Source organism: Nerophis ophidion, linkage group LG01 (genome assembly GCF_033978795.1).
Source record: "Nerophis ophidion isolate RoL-2023_Sa linkage group LG01, RoL_Noph_v1.0, whole genome shotgun sequence".
Lineage (NCBI taxonomy): Eukaryota > Metazoa > Chordata > Actinopteri > Syngnathiformes > Syngnathidae > Nerophis > Nerophis ophidion.
The window spans coordinates 81,405,132-81,421,930 of record NC_084611.1 but is presented as its reverse complement, the minus strand read 5'-3'; the positions used below and the strand labels follow the sequence as shown (position 1 = coordinate 81,421,930).

Below are 16,799 nucleotides of genomic sequence, written 5' to 3'. Positions count from 1 at the left end.
CACACGGTCAAGATGGTCGGCCTTGTTTTGTTGTGTTGTTTTAACGTGCATTCCTTTTACACGCCGTCATCGTTCTCGGACACACAACAGGTGGTAGTATATAAGAGGACCCGCACGCACGCACACACACACACACACACACACACACACACACACACACACACACACACACACACACACACACACACACACACACACACACACACACACACACACACACACACACACACACATGTTATCATTTGGAATGGGGACCATGTTGTTCATGACTTGTGGGGACCACCCTTTCTACAGGTTGTGTAGGCATAAAAAAAATTTGGTAAAATTTTAGCTCATACACGTCTTTAAATCTCTGGATTGATGAAGTAATGTGCTGATCATTCTTACTGGTGAACCTGGGGGAAAATAGTTATTACTGTTCATGGGGACCAAATTTGAATAATTTTGCATAATTCACACACATTTGTACGTGACTACTGAGGACCATTTAAAACAAAATAAAGTTCAAGTGCTCAAAGTGCAAATGTCTCACTCTCAAACTAAATAGTGAACATGTTTTATGGGCCAAAGCTTAAAATCACTTAAGTATCTTCAGAATGGATCTGACTATTATTTAAAAAGATTTCCCTTGAGGGGACCTGTTTTTTGGGTCCCCATACCGTCAGAAGTCCCCGAAAGGTGACTGTGTAAACAGAGCGATGTCCCCATTAAGGAAGCATTGCCAGAACACACACACACACACACACACACACACACACACACACACACACACACACACACACACACACACACACACACACACACACACACACACACACACACACACACGTTATCATTTGGAATGGGGACCATGTTGTTCATGACTTGTGGGGACAACCCTTTCTACAGGTTGTGGAGGCCTAAAAAATTTTTGGTAAAATGGCCACTGCCCAGTTAGCTCATAGACGTCTTTAAATCTCTGGATTGATGAAGTAATGTGCTGATCATACTTACTGGGGACGCCGGGGAAAAAGAGTTAATATGGTTCATGGGGACCAAATTTTAATAATTTTGCATTATTCACATACATTTGTACGTGACTACTGAGGACCATTTAAAAAAAAACTAAGTTCAAGTGTTCAAAGTGCAAATGTCTCACTCTCAAACTAAATAGTAAACATGTTTTATGGGCCAAAGCTTAAAATCACTTAAGCATCTTCAGAATGGATCTGACTATTATTTAAAAAGATTTCCCTTGAGGGGACCTGTTTTGTGGGTCCCCATACCGTCAGAAGTCCCCGAAAGGTGACTGTGTAAACAGAGCGATGTCCCCATTAAGGAAGCATTGCCAGAACACACACACACACACACACACACACACACACACACACACACACACACACACACACACACACACACACACACACACACACACACACACACACACACACACACACACACTTTCTAAATAAAGACAGGCTGCAGATAGATTAGTGGATCGAATCACGTCTAAATTGTTGTCGTGTTGCTGCTGTTGTGTAACACCTTCAAAAAAGTAGTACAGGCTGCCAACGTGTGTTAGTGTTACTGTACACTAACACATTTGGAATGTAATTCTTCATCTAGCTCTGTGTGCACTTTAAAATGTTGCCACTCAGCTGTCAGTGGGTCTGGGCGGTACGGCTGAAAAGTGTAATATAATTATTATATGGAGTTATTATTTTTCAGCTGGGATGGACTTCAGCACCCCCCACGAACCCGAGAGGGACAAGCGGTAGAACATTGGATGGATGGCATCATTATTATATTATTACATAGAATATTAAATAATTATTGATATTTTTCTGACCTATGAGTAATAAGGAGCAGGAGAAAGTGTGAAAATGTAAACAAAGAGAAACCTGAGAAAGAACTATTTTCTGCAGGTTTAGTGCCAGGAAAATATGGCTGTGCTCTAAAGGGTGAGTGGTGTGGTATTACCCTGCTTGGTGGGGACTGCAGTCCGTTTTAAAAGCATTTGCATAGGACAAAAAAATAATTTTAGAGAAAAATTAAACTCAAATTTGTACGCAGGCACAACACTTAAGACCTCTAGCATATCAGTATGTGGAATTTAATTGTGGAATGGATGAGGCAAATAAGTCAAACAATGTACTAATATGATCCAGTTTAGTAAATTGTTCAAACCCAAAGTGCGCAGTCACACACACTTGTGACGTCACACTTCAAACTTGACACCTCATTGGCTGGTTCTGAGACAGGATCGATTGCTTCAGCCGTAATTTACTGAAGGTGAGTGTTGCTTTTTGAAGAACCACATTTTTCGACACTGAATTTTACAGCAGAGTGTTTTTTACACAGTATTTTTATACACTTAATTTTTTTGACACTGATTTTTTTTATACACAAATATTTTATATACTGATTTTTTGGGACATTAATTTATTTGACACTGAATTTTTGGACATTATTTTTTTTCACACTGAATTTATTTCACACTGAATTTTTATAAAGTGATTTTTTTACACTGAGTTTTATACACAGGATTTTTATAGACTGATTTTTTTTACACTGAATTTTAATACATTGATTTTTTTTTCACACTGAACTTTTATAGACTTGATTTTTATACACTCCAGTGTGAAAAAATAATTTTAGTTGAATTCAAATTTGATTTAAAAAAGTATAAAAATAATTTCACATATTGCGCAAAAAATTTTTTTTTTGTTAAAATCAAGTTTGATTTAAAAAAGTATAAAAATAATTTCACAGTGTGAAAAAATATTTTTAAATTCAAGTTTGATTAAAAAAAAGTATAAAATATTTTCACATAGCGTGAAAAAAATAAGTTGGGTTAAATTCAAGTTTGATTTAAGAAAGTATAATAATAATTTCAGAGTGTGAAAACAACTTTTTTTGTTAAATTCAAGCTTGATTTATTTTTTGTCAATTTCAAGTTTGATTTAAAAAAGTATAAAAATTATTTCATAGTATAATAAAAATTATTTGAGTTAAATTCAAGTTTGATTTAAAAAAGTATAGAAACAAATTTGCAGTGTGAAAAAAACCATTTTAACCAAATTCAAGTTTTATTTAAAAAAAAGTATAAAAATAATTTCACATAGCATGAAAACAATTATTTTATGTAAATTCAAGTTTGATATTAAAAAGTATAAAAATAATTTCAGTGTGGAAAAAAACATTTTTAGTTCAATTCAAGTTTGATTTAAAAGTATAAAAATAATTTCACATAATGTGAAATAAATTATTTTAATTAAATATAAGTTTGATTTAAAAAATTATCAAAATGATTTCACAGTGTGAAAACAATTTTTTTTGTAAAATTCAAGTTTGATTTAAAACGTATAAACATAATTTCACAGTGTGTAAAGAACATTTTAGTTTAATTCAAGTTTGATTTAAAAAAGTCTAATAATTTGACATAGCGTAAAAACTATTTTTTTTTGTTAAATTCAAGCTTTATTTATTTTTTGTTAAATTTCAGTTTGATTTAAAAAAGTTTAAAAATAATTTCACATAGTGTAAAAAAATAAAAATTTGAAATTAAATTCAAGTTTGATTTAAAAAAGTATAGAAACAAATTCAGTGTGAAAAAAAATAATTTTAGCTAAATTCAAATTTGAGTTAAAAAAGTCTAAAATTAATTTCACACAGTGTGAAAAAAATATTTTAGTTAAATTCAAGTTTGATTTAAAACGTATAAACATAATTTCACACTGTGTAAAGAACATTTTAGTTTAATTCAAGTTTGATTTAAAAAAGTATAATAATTTGACATAGCGTAAAAACTATTTTTTTGTTAAAATCAAGCTTTATTTTTTTTTGTTAAATTCCAGTTTGATTTTAAAAAGTCTAAAAATAATTTCAAATAGTGTAAAAAAATAAAAATTTGAAATTAAATTCAAGTTTGATTTAAAAAAAGTATAGAAACAAATTCAGTGTGAAAAATTTTTTTTTTAGCTAAATTCAAATTTGAGTTAAAAAAGTCTAAAAATAATTTCACACAGTGTGAAAAAAATTATTTTAGTTAAATTCAAGTTTGATTTAAAATGTATAAACATAATTTCACACTGTGTAAAGAACATTTTAGTTTAATTCAAGTTTGATTTAAAAAAGTATAATAATTTGACATAGCGTAAAAACTATTTTTTTTGTTAAATTCAAGCTTTATTTATTTTTTGTTAAATTCCAGTTTGATTTAAAAAAGTTAAAAAATAATTTCACATAGTGTAAAAAAATAAAAATTTGAAGTTAAATTCAAGTTTGATTTAAAAAAGTATAGGAACAAATTCAGTGTGAAAAAAAATAATTTCAGCTAAATTCAAATTTGAGTTAAAAAAGTCTAAAAATAATTTCACACAGTGTGAAAAAAATAATTTTAGTTAAATTCAAGTTTGATTTAAAACGTATAAACATAATTTCGCAGTGTGTAAAGAACATTTTAGTTTAATTCAAGTTTGATTTAAAAAAGTATAATAATTTGACATAGCGTAAAAACTATTTTTTTTTGTTAAATTCAAGCTTTATTTGTTTTTTGTTAAATTCCAGTTTGATTTAAAAAAGACTAAAAATAATTTCACATAGTGTAAAAAAATAAAAATTTGAAATTAAATTCAAGTTTGATTTAAAAAAGTATATAAACAAATTCAGTGTGAAAAAAAAAAATTTTAGCTAAATTCAAATTTGAGTTAAAAAAGTCTAAAAATAATTTCACAGTGTGAAAAAAATAATTTTAGTTGAATTCAAGTTTGATTTAAAACGTATAAACATAATTTCACACTGTGTAAAGAACATTTTAGTTTAATTCAAGTTTGATTTAAAAAAGTATAATAATTTGACATAGCGTAAAAACTATTTTTTTTGTTAAATTCAAGCTTTATTTATTTTTTGTTAAATTCCAGTTTGATTTAAAAAAGACTAAAAATAATTTCACATAGTGTAAAAAAATAAAAATTTGAAATTAAATTCAAGTTTGATTTAAAAAAGTATAGAAACAAATTCAGTGTGAAAAAAAACAATTTTAGCTAAATTCAAATTTGAGTTAAAAAAGTCTAAAAATAATTTCACAGAGTGAAAAAAATAATTTTAGTTAAATTCAAGTTTGATTTAAAACGTATAAACATAATTTCACAGTGTGTAAAGAACATTTTAGTTTAATTCAAGTTTGATTTAAAAAAGTCTAATAATTTGACATAGCGTAAAAACTATTTTTTTTTGTTAAATTCAAGCTTTATTTATTTTTTGTTAAATTTCAGTTTGATTTAAAAAAGTTTCAAAATAATTTCACATAGTGTAAAAAAATAAAAATTTGAAATTAAATTCAAGTTTGATTTAAAAAAGTATAGAAACAAATTCAGTGTGAAAAAAAATAATTTTAGCTAAATTCAAATTTGAGTTAAAAAAGTCTAAAATTAATTTCACACAGTGTGAAAAAAATATTTTAGTTAAATTCAAGTTTGATTTAAAACGTATAAACATAATTTCACACTGTGTAAAGAACATTTTAGTTTAATTCAAGTTTGATTTAAAAAAGTATAATAATTTGACATAGCGTAAAAACTATTTTTTTGTTAAAATCAAGCTTTATTTTTTTTTGTTAAATTCCAGTTTGATTTTAAAAAGTCTAAAAATAATTTCAAATAGTGTAAAAAAATAAAAATTTGAAATTAAATTCAAGTTTGATTTAAAAAAAGTATAGAAACAAATTCAGTGTGAAAAATTTTTTTTTTAGCTAAATTCAAATTTGAGTTAAAAAAGTCTAAAAATAATTTCACACAGTGTGAAAAAAATTATTTTAGTTAAATTCAAGTTTGATTTAAAACGTATAAACATAATTTCACACTGTGTAAAGAACATTTTAGTTTAATTCAAGTTTGATTTAAAAAAGTATAATAATTTGACATAGCGTAAAAACTAATTTTTTTGTTAAATTCAAGCTTTATTTATTTTTTGTTAAATTCCAGTTTGATTTAAAAAAGTTAAAAAATAATTTCACATAGTGTAAAAAAATAAAAATTTGAAGTTAAATTCAAGTTTGATTTAAAAAAGTATAGGAACAAATTCAGTGTGAAAAAAAATAATTTCAGCTAAATTCAAATTTGAGTTAAAAAAGTCTAAAAATAATTTCACACAGTGTGAAAAAAATAATTTTAGTTAAATTCAAGTTTGATTTAAAACGTATAAACATAATTTCGCAGTGTGTAAAGAACATTTTAGTTTAATTCAAGTTTGATTTAAAAAAGTATAATAATTTGACATAGCGTAAAAACTATTTTTTTTTGTTAAATTCAAGCTTTATTTGTTTTTTGTTAAATTCCAGTTTGATTTAAAAAAGACTAAAAATAATTTCACATAGTGTAAAAAAATAAAAATTTGAAATTAAATTCAAGTTTGATTTAAAAAAGTATAGAAACAAATTCAGTGTGAAAAAAAATAATTTCAGCTAAATTCAAATTTGAGTTAAAAAAGTCTAAAAATAATTTCACACAGTGTGAAAAAAATAATTTTAGTTAAATTCAAGTTTGATTTAAAACGTATAAACATAATTTCGCAGTGTGTAAAGAACATTTTAGTTTAATTCAAGTTTGATTTAAAAAAGTATAATAATTTGACATAGCGTAAAAACTATTTTTTTGTTAAAATCAAGCTTTATTTTTTTTTGTTAAATTCCAGTTTGATTTTAAAAAGTCTAAAAATAATTTCAAATAGTGTAAAAAAATAAAAATTTGAAATTAAATTCAAGTTTGATTTAAAAAAAGTATAGAAACAAATTCAGTGTGAAAAATTTTTTTTTTAGCTAAATTCAAATTTGAGTTAAAAAAGTCTAAAAATAATTTCACACAGTGTGAAAAAAATTATTTTAGTTAAATTCAAGTTTGATTTAAAACGTATAAACATAATTTCACACTGTGTAAGGAACATTTTAGTTTAATTCAAGTTTGATTTAAAAAAGTATAATAATTTGACATAGCGTAAAAACTATTTTTTTTGTTAAATTCAAGCTTTATTTATTTTTTGTTAAATTCCAGTTTGATTTAAAAAAGTTAAAAAATAATTTCACATAGTGTAAAAAAATAAAAATTTGAAGTTAAATTCAAGTTTGATTTAAAAAAGTATAGGAACAAATTCAGTGTGAAAAAAAATAATTTCAGCTAAATTCAAATTTGAGTTAAAAAAGTCTAAAAATAATTTCACACAGTGTGAAAAAAATAATTTTAGTTAAATTCAAGTTTGATTTAAAACGTATAAACATAATTTCGCAGTGTGTAAAGAACATTTTAGTTTAATTCAAGTTTGATTTAAAAAAGTATAATAATTTGACATAGCGTAAAAACTATTTTTTTTTGTTAAATTCAAGCTTTATTTGTTTTTTGTTAAATTCCAGTTTGATTTAAAAAAGACTAAAAATAATTTCACATAGTGTAAAAAAATAAAAATTTGAAATTAAATTCAAGTTTGATTTAAAAAAGTATATAAACAAATTCAGTGTGAAAAAAAATAATTTTAGCTAAATTCAAATTTGAGTTAAAAAAGTCTAAAAATAATTTCACAGTGTGAAAAAAATAATTTTAGTTGAATTCAAGTTTGATTTAAAACGTATAAACATAATTTCACACTGTGTAAAGAACATTTTAGTTTAATTCAAGTTTGATTTAAAAAAGTATAATAATTTGACATAGCGTAAAAACTATTTTTTTTGTTAAATTCAAGCTTTATTTATTTTTTGTTAAATTCCAGTTTGATTTAAAAAAGACTAAAAATAATTTCACATAGTGTAAAAAAATAAAAATTTGAAATTAAATTCAAGTTTGATTTAAAAAAGTATAGAAACAAATTCAGTGTGAAAAAAAATAATTTTAGCTAAATTCAAATTTGAGTTAAAAAAGTCTAAAAATAATTTCACAGTGTGAAAAAAATAATTTTAGTTAAATTCAAGTTTGATTTAAAACGTATAAACATAATTTCACAGTGTGTAAAGAACATTTTAGTTTAATTCAAGTTTGATTTAAAAAAGTATAATAATTTGACATAGCGTAAAAACTATTTTTTTTGTTAAATTCAAGCTTTATTTATTTTTTGTTAAATTCCAGTTTGATTTAAAAAAAAGTCTAAAAATAATTTCACATAGTGTAAAAAAAAAAAAAGTGAAATTAAATTCAAGTTTGATTTAAGAAAGTATAGAAACAAATTCAGTGTGAAAATTTTTTTTTTAGCTAAATTCAAATTTGAGTTAAAAAAGTCTAAAAATAATTTCACACAGTGTGAAAAAAAATATTTGAGTTAAATTAAAGTTTGATTGAAAAAAGTATAAAATTAATTTACATAATGTAAAAAAAAATCTGCTTAGTGCCTATAATAATAACAATAACATAAATGAGCAGAAGATTGCATCTACATCCATACCCCAATAAATATTTTTGTAACCCTGTTGTACTCCAAAATTCTTCCGAGTGAAATCCACCCCACAGTGGGACAGATATGAAAGCGTGTGTGTGAGTGTAATGTAAGTTGCTATTTGTATCTAAGCCTCATGCATTTACTGCAGCACAGGTGCAAAGTCACACCCTGGAGGGAGGATCTTTCTAGAAAGAGCGTTACCCCCCCCCCCCCCCCCCCGCCCCCCAAATCCACACACGCACACACACACACACACACACACACACACACACACACACACACACACACACACACACACACACACACACACACAGCAGTGTTAATGCAAAAAAAAAAAAAAAAAAACACACTCGGCACAAAAAAAGTCAGTAAAACCGTGTCTTGTCCTACCCTGGAGATGGTCAGCGGCTGGTTGAAGTCCTTGCCCCCCACCAGACGGAAGCCCCAAGGGGCCGGCCCGGTCAGAACCACGTTGAGCGGCATGCCCCTTCAACAGCGAGGACGTCCTCTTCCTGCTGGGAACACGGTCAAAGAGCAAAGTTATCAAAGCCATGCAGGTTTTTAGAAGGTGGGAGGCCCGGCAGGACCCTCCCCGGGAGTAAAGTGATTGGTCAGACTTGGGCTGGACTTACTCACCGCTCTTCTTTACTGTTTGGTTGCTACAGCAGAGCTTCCTTTCGCTTTGTGCTTTCCAGAAAGGTCTCCATCCTCCCCGCAGACAGCTTCCAGGCTGGCGGCCGTCACCCTCCCTCCCCGCGCGCTCCGCTTGAAGGGCCCCCCCGCTGATCCTCTCCTTTTTTGGTCTGTAGACTCCGCCGTCTGTCCGAGGTCCCGCAGGAACATTCCGGCCAGGATTGATGTGGACCCAGCCAGGAACCATCTTCTTCTAAATCCCAGCATCTTTTATGGGGCCTAATAAGCCTCATGAAGCTGATTTCTTCATAAAAGTGCTCAGTTAGGCCAGAAAATCTATTTTGTAACCCCCATCCACTTGATAAACATGTTTTATTTTTCTATTTCAAATTCAATAAATCCAGCAATTACGTTTTAGAGATAACCAACTGCTCGTGTCGTTATTGTTGAGGCTTTTAAAGATGCAGTAAGTAGTAATAAAGATTGTCTCTTTTAATCGAGTTAAGGTATGGGGGAGGCATTTAAAGCCGCACTAAGAAACTTCTTTATTTTTTTAACAATATTTATTTACTAATCATAAGTATATTTCCAACAAGGATTGTGCCACATCATCATATTTATTAACACAAAACCCAAAACCAGTGAAGTTGGCACGTTGCGAAGCCGGCGGCGTTTCTGGGTGTTGTTGATAAATGGCATTCGCTTTGCATAGTAGTTGTAACTTGCACTTACAGACAAACTGTAGTTACTGACAGTGGTTTTCTGAAGCGTTCCTGAGCCCTTGTGGTTTGATTTGATTTAGATTTTTATTAAGGATCCCCATTACCTGGTTGCCACAACAACCCACTAGTCTTCCTGGGGTCCACAACCAATACAATTACAAGTAAAATCATATAATTATGCTTTTACTTATTACAGACAAAAAATAAAATAAAAATAAAAGCATCAATAAGAAAACAGGCAAACAATTTAAATATAGCGGTATAGCTCGGTTGGTAGAGCGACCGTGTCAGCAACTTGAGGGTTGCATGTTCGATCCCCTTTTCCGCCATCCTAGTAACTGCCGTTGTGTCCTTGGGCAAGACACTTTACTCACCTGCTCCCAGTGCCACCCACACTGGTTTAAATGTAGAAATTAGATATTGGGTTTCACTTTGTAAAGCGCTTTGAGTCACTAGAGAAAAAGCGCTAAATAAATATAATTCACTTCACTTCACATTCACAGAATAATAATTACCATATAAATATAACCAGACAATAATGTGTAGTTATATTTATGGTGATATCCTTTACACACTGATTTCGCCTTTTTAGGTCAAGGCATTGCCGCTTACGTGCAGTGATTTCTCCAGATTCTGTAAACCTTTTTATGATATTACGGACCATAGATGGCAAGATACCGAAATTCCTTGCAACAGCTGGTTGAGAAATGTTGTTCTTAAACTGTTGGACCATTTGCTCACGCATTTGTTCACAAAGTGGCGACCCTCGCCCCATCCTTGTTTGTGTATGACTGAAGATTTCATGCAAGCTGCTTTTATACCCAAGCATGGCACCCACTTGTTCCTAATCCGCCTGTTCACCTGTGGGATGTTCCAAATAAGTGTTTGATGAGCATTCCTCAACTTTCTCAGTCTTTTTTGCCACTTGTGCCAGCTTTTTTGAAACATGTTGTAGGCATCAAATTCCAATTGAGATAATATTTGCAAGATATAACAAAGTTTACCAGTTCAAATGTTAAGTATCTTGTCTTTGTAGTCTATTCAATTGAATATAAGTCAAAAAGGATTCGCAAATCATTGTATTTTGTTTTTATTTATGATTTACACAACGTGCCAACTTCACTGGTTGTGGGTTTTGTACCTCGTTCATTGTTATTACCTTTCTTTGCCGATTGGTTGGGAGAAAAAGCACTTGGTCCAGTAAGACCCCGACTTTGGCTTAGAGTTGGCTATTTGTTGCCATAAAACCTTTAAAGCAGGCAACCGGGCGGTTTCTTTAGTGAAATCATGTAAGTCGTTTTAAAGTCATAGTCCTCATTTTTTGAAGTCATAAAGCGGATGCAAATTCATTTAAAGCCACACTACATAACACTTGGGTGGTTTCTTGAATTTATAATCATGGCGACTTGTCCAGGGTGTACCCCGCCTTCCGCCCGATTGTAGCTGAGATAGGCGCCAGCGCCCCCTGCGACCCCGAAAGGGAATAAGCGGTAGAAAATGGATGGATGGATGTTTCAAAGTCACATTAAGTAACATTAGGGTTGATTCTAGAATTGTTAAGTTGATTAAAAAAAGTCATTAAATCCACAATACGTAACATTTGGGTTATTTCTTGAATTGATAAGGTTGCTGCAAAGTCAATAAAACCTTTTATTTGCTAACACCTGGATTGTTTTTAAAAAATTCTTACATCTGTTGCAAAAAAGTATAAAAATAATTTCACACAGCATGAAAAAAATAATTTTAGTTAAATTCAAGTTTTATTTTAAAAAAAAGTGTAAAAATAATTTCACATAGCACGAAAAAAATAATTTTGGTTAAATTCAAGTTTTATTTAAAAAAATATAAAAATAATTTCATAGTATGAAATTTTTTTTTTAGTTAAATTCAAGTTTTATTTAAAAAAGTAAAAAAATAATTTCACAGTGTAAAAAATTATTTGATTTAAATTCAAGTTTGATTTTAAAAAGTATAAAAATAATTTCACATAGCACGAAAAAAATAATTTTAGTTAAATTCAAGTTTTATTTAAAAAAATATAAAAATAATTTCATAGTATGAAACATTTTTTTTAGTTAAATTCAAGTTTTATTTAAAAAAGTATAAAAATTATTTCACATAGTGAAAAAAATAATTTGATTTAAAATCAAGTTTGATTTTAAAAAGTATAAAAATAATTTCACATAGTGTGAAAAAATAATTTTTATTTAAAAATGTATAAAGATAATTTCACATAGTATAAAAAATATTTTTGTTAAGTTCAAGCTTGATTTAAAAAAAAATCTAAAAATAATTTCACATGGTGTGAAAAAATAATTTGAGTTAAATTCAAGTTTTATTTAAAAAAGTATTAAAAATTATTTCACATAGCATAAAAAAATATTTTTGTTAAATTCAAGCTTGATTTTAAAAAGTATAAAAATTATTTCACATAGTTTAGAAAATAATTTGATTTAAATTCAAGTTTGATTTTAAAAAGTATAAAAATTATTTCACATAGTGTGAAACATTTTTTTATTTAAAAATGTATAAAAATAATTTCACAGAGTATAAAAAATATTTTTGTTAAGTTCAAGCTTGATTAAAAAAAATCTACAAATAATTTTACATAGGGTGAAAAAATTATTTGAGTTAAATTAAAGTTTTATTTAAAAAAGTATAACAATTATTTCACATAGCATAAAAAATATTTTTTTAATTTCAAGCTTGATTTTAAAAAGTATAAAAATAATTTCACATAGTGTAAAAAATAATTTGAGTTAAATTCAAGTTTTATTTAAAAAAGTATACAAATAATTTCACATAGTGTGAAAAAAATGAGTTAAATTCAAGTTTTATTTAAAAAAGTATGAAAATAATTTCACATTGTGTCAAAAATAATTTCAGTTGAATTCAAGTTTAATTTAAAAAAGTATAAAAATAATTTTACATTGTGTAAAAAAATATTTTCATTTAAATTCAAGTTTTATGTAAAAAAGTATAACAATAATTTCACAGAGTATAAAGAATATTTTTGTTAAATTCAAGCTTGATTTAAAAAAAATCTAAAAATAATTTAACATAGTGTGAAACAAATAATTTTTGTTAAATTCAGGTTTGATTTAAAAAAGTATACACATTATTTCACATATTCTGATAAAAATATTTTTTGTTAAATTCAAGTTTGATTTAAATAAGGATAAACATCATTTTAGTTAAATTCATGTTTGATTTGAAAAGTCGTTAAAGCCACATTAGCTAACACCTGGACTGTTTTTTACATTATTAAACCTGTTGCAAAGTCATATTAAATAACAAGAAGTTGCTTCTGAATTGATAAAGTTGACAAAAGTCATTAAAGCTACATTTGACAACACTTGGATTGGTTCTGCAATTCATTATTGTTGACGCAAATTCATTAAAGCCACACTAGATAACAACTGGGTTGTGTCTTGAATTCAGAACGTTTCTAATAAGTCATTAAAGACACATTTGCTTATAGTTTGCTTGTCTCGAGTTCATACACAGGTTGCAAAATCATACTAAGTAACACTTGGGTTGCTTCTTGAATCGATAAAGTTGACAAAAAGTCATAAAGCCACGTTCAATAACACTTGGATTGTTTTTTTTGAATTCATTCATGTTGACAAAAAGTAATTCAAGCAACACAAAATGGACAACTGGATTGTTTCTTGAGTTCATAAAATTGACGCAAAGTCATTAAAGTCACACTACGTAACAACTGGGTTGCGTCTTGAATTCATAACGTTTCTTCTACACATTAGCTAATAGTTGGGTTGTCTCTTGAGTTCATGCACATGTTGCAAAGTCATATTAAGTAACACTTGGGTTGTTTCTTGAATTGATAAAAGTTGACAAAAAGTCATTAATGCCATGTTCAATAACACTTGGATTGTTTTTTTTATTTTGTTTTAATCTTCTATTCCCCCTCCTTGTTTACCTGTATCTCATCTTTTTTGTAAGGGGCGCTGGAAGCCGGCAGACCCGTCAGCGATCCTGTTCTGTCTCCCTGTAATGTTTGTCTAAACTTGAATGGGATTGTGCTGAAAATTTAAATTTTCCTGAAGGAACTCTCCTGACGGAATAAATAAAGTACTATCTAATCCATCTAATCTAATCTAGAATTCATAAAGTTGACATCAAGTCAATTAAAGTCACATTAATTAAAACAGGGGCCTTTTTTTTTAATTCATAAAGTTGATGTGGCGCTTTAAAGGCCTACTGAAATGAGATTTTCTTACTTAAACGGGGATAGCAGGTCCATTCTATGTGTCATACTTGATCATTTCGCGATATTGCCATATTTTTGCTGAAAGGATTTAGTAGAGAACATCCACGATAAAGTTCGCAACTTTTGGTGGCTAATAGAAAAGCCTTGCCTGAACCGGAAGTCGCAGATGACGACGTCACCCGTGTGAGGGCTCCTCACATCCTCACATTGTTTTAATGGGAGCCTCCAACAAAACTAGCTATTCGGACCGAGAAAACGATAATTTCCCCATTAATTTGAGCGAAGATGAAAGATTCATGTTTGAGGATACTAATAGCAAGGTCTAGAAAAAAAAAAAAAAAAGGCGATTGCATTGGGACGGATTCAGATGTTTTTAGACACATTTACGAGGATAATTCTGGGAAATCCCTTATCTTTCTATTGTGTTGCTAGTGTTTTAGTGAGTTTAATAGTACCTGATAGTCGGAGAAGTGTGTGTCCACGGGTGTCTTGAGGCCAGTCTCTGAGGGAAGTCGACGGCAGCTGCATGGACGGCACAAGCTCAGCTTTTCTCCGGTGAGAGGCGACTTTTTACCACAATTTTCTCACCAAAAACTGCTGGTTGAAATTTGGTCGGGATTCATGTTCGCTTGACCGCTCTGATCCATAGTAAAGCTTCACCTCCGGGAAATTTAAACAAGGAATCACCATGTGTTTGTGTGGCTAAAGGCTAAAGCTTCCCACCTCCATCTTTCTACTTTGACTTCTCCATTATTAATTGAACAAATTGCAAACGATTCAGCAACACAGATGTCCAAAATACTGTGTAATTATGCGGTTAAAGGGGAACATTATCAAAATTTCAAAAGGGTTAAAAACAATAAAAATCAGTTCCCAGTAGCTTGTTTTATTTTTCGAAGTTTTTTTCAAAATTTTACACCTCCTGGAATATCCCTAAAAAAGTTTTAAGTTCTTGATTTTCGCTTTTTGCGGTGTGACTGTCCATTTCCCTGTGACGTCATACAGGGCTGCCAATACAAACAACATGGCGGTTACCACAGCAAGATATAGCGACATTAGCTCGGATTCAGACTCGGATTTCAGCGGCTTAAGCGATTCAACAGATTACGCATGTATTGAAACAGATGGTTGGAGTATGGAGGCAGATAGCGAAAACGAAAGTGAAGAAGAAATTGAAGCTATTGAGCGAATAGCTATTGACGCTATTCGGCCATAGCATGGGTGTACCTAATGAAGTGGCTCATAGCATGGCTGTCTTATTAGCATCGCCGGTAAAATGTGCGGACCAAACGATCAGGACTTTCGCATCTTGAGACACTGGAGCAACTTAAATCCATCGATTGGTAAGTGTTTGTTTCGCATTAAATGTGGGTATCTAGTTTCAAATGTACATACAGCTAGCGTAAATAGCATGTTAGCATCAATTGAAGTAGCATGTTAGCATCGATTAGCTGGCAGTCATGCCGTGACCAAATATGTCTGATTAGCACATAAGTCAACAACATCAACAAAACTCACCTTTGTGATTTCGTTGACTTAATCGTTGCAAATGCATCTGCAGGTTATCCATACATCTCTGTACCATGTCTGTCTTAGCATCGCCAGTCAAATGTGCAGACTCTCTGGCAAATTCAATGGGGGTCTGGCAGCAAATTTCTTGCCAGTGGTGCAACTTGAATCCCTCCCTGTTAGTGTTGTTACACCCCCCGACAACACACCGACGAGGCATGATGTCTCCAAGGTTCCAAAACATAGTCGAAAAAACGGAAAATTACAGAGCCGGTGTTTGTAATGTGAAAGTGAAAATGGCGAGTGTGTTGCCTCGGCCACGTCACGTTCTGACGTCATCGCTAAAAGACCAATAAACAGAAAGGCGTTTAATTCGCCGAAATTCACCCATTTAGAGTTCGGAAATCGGTAAATAAAATACATGGTTTTTTTTCTGCAACATCAAGGTATATATTGACGCTTACATAGGTTTGGTGATAATGTTCCCCTTTAAAGCAGCCGACTTTTAGCTGTGTGTGTGCGCAGCGCTCATATTTCCTAACAGTACACGTCGTCATTACGCGTCGTTTTCAAGAAAAAACGCCCGGGGAATTTAAAATTGCAATTTAGTCAACTAAAAAGGCCGTATTGGCATGAGTTGCAATGTTAATATTTCATCATTGATATATAAACTATATGGCTTCACGGTGGCAGAGGGGTTAGTGCGTCTGCCTCACAATACGAAGTTCCTGCAGTCCTGGGTTCAAATCCAGGCTCGGGATCTTTCTGTGTGGAGTTTGCATGTTCTCCCCATGACTGCGTGGGTTCCCTCCGGGTACTCCGGCTTCCTCCCACTTCCAAAGACATGCACCTGGGGATAGGTTGATTGGCAACACTAAATTGGCCCTAGTGTGTGAATGTGAGTGTGAGTGTTGTCTGTCTATCTGTGTTGGCCCTGCGATGAGGTGGCGACTTGTCCAGGGTGTACCCTGCCTTCCGCCCGATTGTAGCTGAGATAGGCGCCAGCGCCCCCCGCGACCCCGAAAGGGAATAAGCGGTAGAAAATGGATGGACGGATGGCTATATAAACTATCAGACTGCGTGGTCGGTAGTAGTGGGTTTCAGTAGGCCTTTAAAGTCACACTACGTAATAAATAATGTTTTACATTTTAAAGTCCTTTAAATTAACACCAGCTCCATTTTGCTTGCTCCCCTTACAAATGCAAAGCTCGTGACTGAAGCATTAATTTAGCGCGCTGTACACATTGTGGCTTTAATGATCCAAAATGATTTAATTCAAAGCGAACACAATTGGAAGAGCCCCGTGA

General features: G+C 30.7%; 1 protein-coding gene across 3 annotated transcripts in view; it reads right to left on the bottom strand.

Annotated features, from left to right (window-relative positions):
• pdlim3b (PDZ and LIM domain 3b) overlaps positions 1 to 9,174 on the bottom strand; it is a 39,750-nt gene extending 30,576 nt beyond the window's left edge. The window contains exons 1-2 of one of the 3 annotated variants that reach the window (XM_061913081.1): positions 9,034 to 9,174; positions 8,788 to 8,912 (exon numbers count right to left, since the gene is read on the bottom strand). In XM_061913081.1, the coding sequence (XP_061769065.1) occupies positions 8,788 to 8,880 (93 nt within the window). In that variant the 5' untranslated portion in view covers positions 8,881 to 8,912; positions 9,034 to 9,174. Of the gene's footprint in view, positions 1 to 8,787; positions 8,913 to 9,029 lie in introns of all 3 variants that reach the window. The other 2 variants (XM_061913090.1, XM_061913100.1) reach the window with 2 other exon arrangements.
• Positions 9,175 to 16,799: the final 7,625 nt, after the last annotated feature.